Source organism: Charadrius vociferus, unplaced genomic scaffold (genome assembly GCF_000708025.1).
Source record: "Charadrius vociferus isolate BGI_N301 unplaced genomic scaffold, ASM70802v2 scaffold282, whole genome shotgun sequence".
Taxonomy (NCBI): domain Eukaryota; kingdom Metazoa; phylum Chordata; class Aves; order Charadriiformes; family Charadriidae; genus Charadrius; species Charadrius vociferus.
Genome location: NW_009647731.1, coordinates 124,947 through 134,753, shown reverse-complemented (window position 1 = coordinate 134,753; position 9,807 = coordinate 124,947). Strand labels below are relative to the sequence as shown.

Sequence of the window (9,807 nt, the reverse complement as noted above, 5' to 3'; positions counted from 1 at the left end):
GATGCAACTGAGCATGGGGAACACCCTGTTCATGGACAAACACCTGAAACCACTGAAAACATTTCTGAAAAACATAAAAAAATTGTACAAAGGAAAAGTTGTTTCTAGTAACTTCCAGAATTCCACTGAGGCTAAAAAAGAGATCAATGAACATGTAAAGAACAAAACCCATGGGAATATAAACCAAATACTTAAAGACCTCGATCCAAACACTCTAATGGTAATCATTAACTACATTTATTTCAAAGGTAAGTTACATAGGTGTTACTTACTGCAGTACCTCAGTTTCACCTGCACTAAAAAAAATGCCCCAGACTATTTCTGATTTATTTTTAAAAGAAAGGCCGGTGTTAAGATTAGACTGTTATGATAAGGAACACTGAAACTTCTCATGCTTTGAAAGCTCTTCCACAGTTAAATTTTTCTAGCATATATTTAGGCTCCTAAACATAAAAGTTTGTTTATTTGCAATCTTCATTTTTTAAGGAATTGCCAGACCACAACATATATATGCATTTTTAAATATTTCTGTCAGATGTTTTCTACATATTATTTAAAAATTTACAATGTTTTCACATGCTGCATGAAGTAAGAACATAAATTCCAAAGATGCAGATTAACAAAAAGTGCCAAACACTTTAATTTACTTACTGTCCATGTCTATTAAATGAGTAGGTACCTCTGGAGTTGGAGTCTAAATGTTCTACAGCTTGTCATCACATTATACATATCCCAAGAGGTACTTGCGAATGCACTGCTTTGGCAATGATTAACTTGTTCTTAGATGTTATATCCATTTGTAGCAGCACAGAGAACGTACATGGAATTTACCACCCAGAAAGGCATGTTCGGAAATAGATGAACTTTCAGCCACACATTTAAAATACTTCATTAAATTTGGGTACCTAGCCTCAGGTGCCCTAGTCTCAGGCATTTCTTTGTGATACTGGAGTATATTTTTTTTACTGGTGGGGCAGGGAGGAAAGCTCAAACTTATAAAGTAATCAGAGTACTGCGGAGTTTATATTCCATTATTTATTTTTCAGTTTTATTTGTTCTATTCAATATTAAAAAAAAAAAAAAGAATACACTTACAGAATGACAACCTGTGATCCCTGTGTATTTGTTCAGTGAATGACCTGATTTAATACAAAATAAAATACCATAGAAAATTCAGTTAAATAAACATTAAGAGAAAACCATTCTGAAGATTAAAGCCCTTGAAGCCCTATTCCATTAACTGTAATGCAGCTATGATCAGGCCCAAAAGTTCGGGTTGTTCTTGCATGTAAGCTTTTCCTTAGTGCTACAAGATGTGCTTAGTGCTACATATGAAGAAGCATGGAAGGAGCTTACCATGTTAACCTTTTAAAAGGCAGACATCTGCTGTGGAACTTGCTTTACAAGCAATATTCTGAAACCTGAACGTAACTTATTGGATCCTGGTCAGCTTTCATTTTCTTCAAATAAAACTTAAGGTAATACAATGAAGTCACTTTATTTAATTGATCTGACTTGGCAAGGTGTTGCACAAGGCCATATGAAATTTAACCTGGGATATTTAGTTGTTTCTGAACACGGTACAGCAAAGATGACAGGAAACAAGATCATTAATAAACCTGGAATACCTCTGATCTTCAAATATGAGTGTAAATCTTCAGATAAGGATTTATTTGGTGTACATTAGTCTGGACTATATTAATGTATCCTCCTTTAAATAAGCATTTGATTGCATTCTTTCTCTTTTGGTTTTAAGCCTACTGGGAAAATCCTTTCAATATTAAGAGGACTCACAAGGATTATTTCCATGTGAATGTGAAGACCTCAGTTGAAGTGAATATGATGACTCGAGATGGATTTTATAAAACATACTCTGACAGGAAGCTGTCTTGTGAGGTGGTGCAGATTCCTTACAAGGGAGATGTTGCAGCGTTGTTTATCCTGCCCAATAAAGGAAAAATGAAACAGTTGGAAGATGCCCTGACAAAAGACACCATGTCTAAATGGGAAAAATCACTTGAAAGACGGTAAATATAGAATTCTGATTTGATGATCCAAGGTAGACAAAATCCGAAGTCTGAATACTATGATCAGGTTTTCAGTTACTAGTCTTCGCTGTTGATTGGAGATTTTAAGCAATGGAATAGGTATGAAGGGACAGACTAAACGATTTGTCAATTTGATGCTTTCAGCAAAAATTAGAATCAACATTGCCTGTGAGCTGGGAAATTTTATTTTTTCCCCACACATTTTCTAATTGATATTAAGTGTTTCCATTTCCCTTGTCTCAAGCACAATGTGTTAAGAGTGGTAATGTTGCGACATAGCAATCCGATCCCTCAGAGGGAATGGGGTGCAAATTCCAAAAGAAATACCATCAAGTCTACAAAGAGAATGCAAACGTAGTCACAAAAATGCTGGCACCATCGCTGCTTGCTCTCCCATCAAGTGACTGTGTTGCAGAATCATACAAGAAAGCCCAACTGATGTTCTCCTTTCCCATCCTCTAGGGATCTTACCGTTTTCTTTTTGTTGCCATCTTCTTCAGATGAAAAGACTAACATTTTAGCACAGTAGAACCACCAGCAAGTTGGGAGTCTTGGGATCTTGGGATTCTTCATTCCAAGGCATGCTTTGATTGCAGTAACTACCATAATTTTCTTTTGAATTAACAGGAGGATAGAAGTGTATATTCCAAAACTATCGATTTCAGGCACCTATGACTTAAAGAAGATATTCATGAATATAGGTGTAACTGATGTGTTTTCTGACCGGGCTGATCTGTCTGGAATCACAGGAAAGCCTGATGTGAAGGTTTCAAAAGTAAGTTTGTCAGCAGAAGCAACGGTCTGTGGATTCCTCAATACCCAATTGTCTTTCTCTAAGCTAAATTGTGAAATTGTACTTATTGCTAGGGCTGGCTAGAACTAGAACTTTTAGCTGATAAACTAACTTTAAACTCTCTCAGACTTCTCCAAGATCTGGAGATAAGGGTACTGTCTCCAATCTGCCAAGCAAAGGCTGGGAGGGGTGTAGCATTTGCCCCAGAAACTAAACACAGCCCAGTTTCTGCACATGAAAGAAGAGCCTGTGGATATCTGTGTTGGGGATGACTTGCATCAGCATATCTAGCAGAAAAAGTGGCCGCCTTCTAACATGTGCATTCTATAATTTTAAAGGATTTTAAAACTTTGAATCATAGAATGGTTTAGATTGGAAGGGACCTTTAAGATCATCAAGTTCCAACCCCCCCTGCCATGGGCAAGGAGACCTCCCACCAGACCTGGTTGCTCAAAGCCCCGTCCAACCTGGCCTTGACTTCTGTTTCTGCTGCCATTGAAGGCCCCAATGAGTGCTAATCATGTAAGATGGACCGGACTTGAGGAAAACATCCCATTTCCTGAATATAATGTGAAGAGAAACATAAAGTGAAGAGAAAGGCTAACATTCTTACAGCCATTCTGAAAGCAGCAATTACAAAGTTCTAACATTTCAGGGCTCGTAAAACCAACAGATTAAAAATGCCCAACAATAATTTTAAAATAAATTGGTATCAAGGTTGACTTTCTACTGGCTGAACTGTAATGAATTTGCTATTAGAGATACATACAGAGCAGTTCTGGAGCCCAGCTTCCTTCCCTCTGAAATTTTCATTCCTTGTAAGTTTGCTTGAATATTCTACTTTTAACTATTTCCACAAGGTGTGCAGTCTCTAAGGTCTGCATTGGATACACTTGTGTTGAGGAACTCTGAATGTGAGAACACTTGCTCATTGAGACAACGTTGCTAAAAAAACCACCACGGGCTATAGTGGTCTTCTTCCCGGTTCCTGGGCTACCAGCAATTTCTGTGAAAGGCAGTAGCTGAATTAAATTAGTGCTAATTTTAATCATTTCACACCCCGTCCTCCACGTACATTAATTCTTCCTGTATTTCATTGTAGGCTGCTCACAAGGCCCTGCTGAAGATCCACGAGAACGGCACAGAAGCTGCAGCAGTCACTAGCACAGATTTTCTTCCTCATTCTGTTCCTCCTGTCGTTAAATTCAATCGTCCATTTTTGCTGTTCATTGTTGATCAATATACTCAAAGCATCCTCTTCATGGGAAAAATTGTAAACCCAACTGAAAAATGACTGGTCAGTGGAGAGTCTTATTGATTTGAATTGCATTCTTCCAGCAATTGTAGTTCAATGTGATTAAAATTATATCAAAAAAGTTACTAACCATTTTCCTTTTCCAAAGAAATGAGGCAAGAGCACGGTCATTCTTAAAAACGCTGCTCTTGCTTCCTCCTCCAGTAGAAAGAAACCACTGAGATACACCTATTAGTGAATCATGAAGAATTTTATAAATCAACCTTTTAATGACCAGTGTATGTCATCTTTGAAAAACAAGGTAAGTATCCAACTGAGAGAATCAGTTTAAAGCATTTTGAGTAAATAAAGATTAAACAAAGAGGCTGCTCCTGACTTGTGGGTAGGAAGGAAAGAAAATGCTGAGGTTTGCTCCAGCTGCTGCCAGCTCTCACCGTGTCCTGGTGCTGGAGGGCTGACGTGGAAATTTAAAATACAAATGCAGTCGACTCAGGGATATGTTAGTTCTTCTCCTCCACATGGATGTCATTGATGGAGAAATGTCATGTTGTATTTCCTTGAGAAAATGATTGCTCCCCTCTCTGAGGATGTCTGTGCGAATTTGACATCTCTCTCCTAACACAGCCTTATAGATCCAAGGCAGTGTCAAAATCCAGAGCCAAGGCTTGGTGCTTTTAAGGGTCTGGAGCACCAAGAAAAGGGATGTGTGCCGACAGAAACAAAGCCAGTCTGGTGTGGTGCCTGACTCCCTCCCTGTTCCATCCTGTGGGATCAACAGCAGATGTTTAACAGTGATAAATGTATTTAACACTGCTCAGGGGTACAGCAGCGTAGACTTAGATTAAAAAAAAACCCAAACCATTCTCAGTGTGTTGAACCTCATTCAATTTCCTTAAATGTACTGGGTTAGACAATCAAGAGTTTAATTTTTTAAATCAGAAGTTTGAGTCTATAGGGTCATGAGGACCACTGCCCACACAAGTCTGTGCAGTTAGAGCATTTGCCTTGGGTACAGGGTGGTCAGGAATATTCATGTTCAGACCCCTCCCTCTCCTGAAGGCAGACCATCCCATATGTCCTAAACTCCAGGCCGGTCAGGCTAACACCCGTGAAAGGAGAGCTAGCATTGGACCTGGAGTGCTGGTAAGGATATTTGCCTAGAAGATGGAAATCCAGCTCTGCCCTTCCCTGGATGGAGAACGGGTTTGGCAGATAAAACCTAATAAATTCTCCGCAAACTACACTGTTGAGTGCGTGGTGGATGAAACAATGATATCTTGTGACATTGGTAGGGCTTCTACGAAAAGGAAGGCATAGCTACAAATCAGATGTTGGGGGAGTCCATCACTTTCAGAGCAGGCCTTGGCACTTCCTTTGAAGGTCAAGTCTTTTGCCATACTCTCCTTTACAATATTCACAGCTGACAGCATCCACCCACATTGTGTTTGCTTCTTTGAGTCTCCCTATAAGGTAACAAATTCTCCACAAGTATCCCATGTGGAAGCAGTGGCTAAATCAGAGCTGGGAAATCTTTTAGTTGGCTAGACACCGAAAAAGTGCTGCTGGCATTGCTTTATAGATTTAATCTTGTGTTTCATCAACAAATAGAAGTTCAGAAGGGATAGGGTATGAATACCTGGAATGGGTAAAACAAACATTGAGATTAATTATATCCCCAGAGTTTACATCTATGCTAGTAAATAAAGTGCTCCAAGGTCTGTTCTCCAGCCATGAGGTCAACTGGCTCATCACAGCTCATATCCATGTTGCTTAACTCTGACCCTGCAAGACATCTGGGCTGCTTATTGGGAATATCCCCTGGCCTGTGCTAACTCCAAAAACATGCTTAGCACTTGTTTGGAAGAATCGTATACGACATGAGCGATACCTGTGTCTGAAACTGTTCTAAAAACGTAAGAATATGAGCACCTGCAGGCTGACGGCCAGGCCTGCGCCCCAGCACTGCTCAATGTACCAGTACAAACGGAGCCAGAGTGACTGACTGACAGGTGGGAAACTGTCTCTCTGTCATTCAGCCCTATAAGCTCCCCCTCTCCTGGGGATCTACCTTTTTTAACACGCTAAGTTCCAGGTCATGCTGATAGGCCTTCACCAGCTAATTCCCAAAAGTGAGGGAACTGGAGACCCTTTGCCCTTCTGTGGAGTAAGGTTAGGCAGTTGAGGAAACACCCTTCAAAACTACTGCATGTCACAAACTGTAAGATTCCCGTGTACTTGCCATGGACGTGTTTTGGTGGTTCCTCCTGATCACTCCTGTGCATTTGCTGTCACAGTAACTGTGCGTGCTTATTTTCAATAGGCTGCTCCTTATTAAGGGTTTGTGCCAGTCCTCAGGTGATACAGCAACGCTCTGATGATGCAGACACCTGAAACACTTCACAGCTGAGCACATAGAAACTATCATGAGGCATCAAATATGCAAGTTTAATTCTATTACATTGTAACATAAATGAACTTAAGTAGTTTAAAATAGGATACAACTTACTGTGGAAGCATAGCCGCTGACCACCACCCATGTCCCCCTTCCTCCTTAAAAATATTGAAACCAAGAGTTTTGTTATGAACCAGGAAGTCTGTCACTGCTTCAGGGACCTGACATTTTTTTGATGGTTATGCAAGCTGCTTGCTAGGTGCTGCCCTGACTGCAGACTGGAATGAGCTGGCAGAAAAAGGCCATTGGAGAGTCTCCCTTGGCAGCTGGATCTCCCTGTTGAGCAAAGCTCAGCATCCAAGGGCAATGTCATGTAGCTCTCCTTCCAGAGACTGCGCAGAGGCAGGCAGAGATGGAGGTGATGAAGTGCACAGCTCCCCACTCCTCGAATCTGACAGTGACATTAAATAAAGCAGACCATGACTGCAGTAACACCACTGCCAAACTAGTGCTGAATCAGGGAGATGTAACCAGATCCCCTGTGATCGATTCGTACTCATAGACAGTGCCAGACCAAAGGGAAACTAATTTTTTTTTTGATTGCTAAAATTTTTTAGAAGTGGTTTTACTGACAGGTCAGAAAGACAAATGTTGCTATAACCTGATAAAGCAATAACTATAGAAATTCTCAAAGGGCCAGATGGATGAATTTAGGAGTTGTTTCTGGCATGGTACCCAGATATGAAATCTATTTACAATTAGATCAAGAAACCTTGAATTGGCTTTACTTTTCTTTACCTATGACAGCGTGCAATGCTCCTCCTTTGCTGCACTTGAGCCTGTGGTCCATGGCTGTCAACAGTCCAGTGGCCACAAGCAGAATAAGAAAACTAAGCGCCGCAGGAGCAGTGCCCCCACAGGGGAGATTCTTTTGGGTCCTGCCAATGGATAGTCCCAAGTAACATGGACTTTTCCTTCCAGTTTTACAAGTACATGACTGCCAAGAACCTGGTAAGAGCATTCTCTTCTCTCTGGTCAGCATTTCTGCTGCTTTTGCCCTGCTGGCCCTGGGCTCCAGAGCCACCAGCCAGGCCTAGGTGCTGGAAGGTCTGGCCTTTAACCTCACTGAAACTCAGGAGGACCCACCATTTTCCTTTACTGTCATTTATTTTAGTTCTGGGAGTTATACATACCATCTCTAAGTTCTTGTACCGTTATACTTAGGGGTTTTGGTTTGTACTCTTAACTGCTTGAGTTTGATGTATCTTTTGGGAAAATAAATTGAAGCTACAATTCAATTTGAGAGCAAAATTTTGGTCTTGCAGCCTATCTACCATAAATTACTTTTCCCCCTTTTTTTATTCTAGTGATTTAAAAAAAACCCCACCATATAACCACTAGTTTTGAAAAGCAGTGTCAAACAGGTCTACAATTCCAATGCCTTCATCTGGGAACTTTATGGAAAATATATCAGTAAAACCTGAGATGAGTTCTCAGTGAGAGATTACCTATTTTGAACATTAAAATGCTGGCTGATTGACTCCAGTGGAATTCACATCAGGTCTTAAATGCTTCTATGCTCTTGGAAACACATTTTCTTTCAGTGCTAGGAGATTAGGTACAGACAAAGCAGAAAACATAAAATATTGTTTTCTGCAAACTGATGAAAGTGATCATCCGAGGTGAAATGTCTGTTATGAGAAATGGAATCACACCCTGACAATAAAAGAACTTTATTTCCTTCTGAGATATAACACAGAAGAAAATAATAAGATTATTTGATTTTGTTCATACAGCTTTCATCTAGCAAACTATGAGTTCATATGAAATTTTAGTTCAGAGATTCCTACCGCATTGGTGAAGGAAGCTGAAAACAAAGTAGAAACAGTCTAGTTTCTGTCCCAGTTCTCTCCCAGACTTCTTGCTTAGACTTCAGCTTTTTTCTTTCTGCCAGTCATGCTGCTTTTTGAAATGGAGCCAGAACTTTCCTTATCCAAGGATAAAAGGATGAATATTTGTAAGACACGGAGAGTATAGTTGGGATGCCCTTTACAGAAACAGATAAAAATACAGAGGGGACTTGATTTTTATTATAGTTGCAGCAATTTTGCAATGATGCCAATCTGATTTTAATGGATTTATTTATGTCAAGAGGCTTATTTAGACAAACTTTTGCAGACAGACCTTGAGTGATACATCTTTATAAGGCAACAAGAAATGGCTGCATGAGGATTTATCATGCAAAGTGAACATTTCTCTTGCTCAATCCTTATCATCTTGCTGATGTTTTGTTTCCACAGCCAGAAATCCTTTGCCCTGAAAAACCCAGAAATATAACTTGCAAAGCCAGCATATAATAATTTGACGACCAAGCAGCAGCAGAAGTTAATGATATGGAATGAAAATGCTCCTGTAAGGAGGAGCCCAGACACATTGCATAATTGAGCAGAGTCACTGGCAGACAGTAGGAAAAGAGATAATTAAATTATTCCTTAATTCCTTCCATATAGACCATTGTCACGCCAATGGGAAAAGCACGTCTGTCAGTCCTTTATATGAATCCCCCAGCTCCTGGAGCAGAAGTCCCTCTGACCCAGCCACCTCTTGCCTAGAAGGATCCAAGAGCTCCATACCCTCCTCTGTGAAATTCCCCTGGATAGATCTCTTTCCTGCAAAACTCTGCACAAAATTTCCAGTTTAGCCTCACATTTCACAGTGTGGCACGTGTTCCGAGGACACAGCCATTTACACCAGCAGGAACGTGCAGAGAAGTAACAAACTGCTTTTCCCTCCCTGGATTCTCACAGACGCTGCCATCTGGGAGGTATGCTGGTGATACCCGTGTGCAGTGATTCATCCTCATTTTCCACTGCATTCAACAGGAGAGACTTGTGTTTTCCAAGAGTCTCTATTTCTGGCACCTATGACCTAAGGGAGATTTTCAAAGGACTAGGTGTGACTGATGCATTCTTTAACCGTGTTGATCTATCTGGAACTGCTGAGAAGCTGATTGCCTTGAAAATGGTCTTTTGTGGGTCTGATGTAGCTGCTGGTCTTAACCTTGCCTAGGAAGAGACCTGGGCCAGGGTCAGAGGAGCTGGTGCCTGGGAGTGATGAGCAGGGACAGCAGCAACTTTCCTCTGACACACTGAGTGTTGCTGCATGTCCTGGGAGAAAATAGAGGAATCGCAGAAGTAGCTCTGCTGTTCCCAGCAGTTCCTCCCTGAAAACAGTAGCATCCTTCAGATGGTTAGCCAAGCATTAGGGCTGGGCTGAAACATTCATGCTACCTATGTAGGCAGGCCTAGACTTGAGAAAA

At 40.8% G+C, this 9,807-nt stretch overlaps 1 protein-coding gene across 1 annotated transcript in view; it reads left to right on the top strand.

The window, feature by feature from the left end:
- Positions 1-4,135, top strand: part of LOC104283428 (alpha-1-antitrypsin-like) — a 4,550-nt gene extending 415 nt beyond the window's left edge. The window contains exons 2-5 of the mRNA XM_009881601.1: positions 6-248; positions 1,757-2,027; positions 2,676-2,823; positions 3,944-4,135. Of these exons, the coding sequence (XP_009879903.1) occupies positions 6-248; positions 1,757-2,027; positions 2,676-2,823; positions 3,944-4,135 (854 nt within the window). The remainder of the gene's footprint in view (positions 1-5; positions 249-1,756; positions 2,028-2,675; positions 2,824-3,943) is intronic.
- Positions 4,136-9,807: the final 5,672 nt, after the last annotated feature.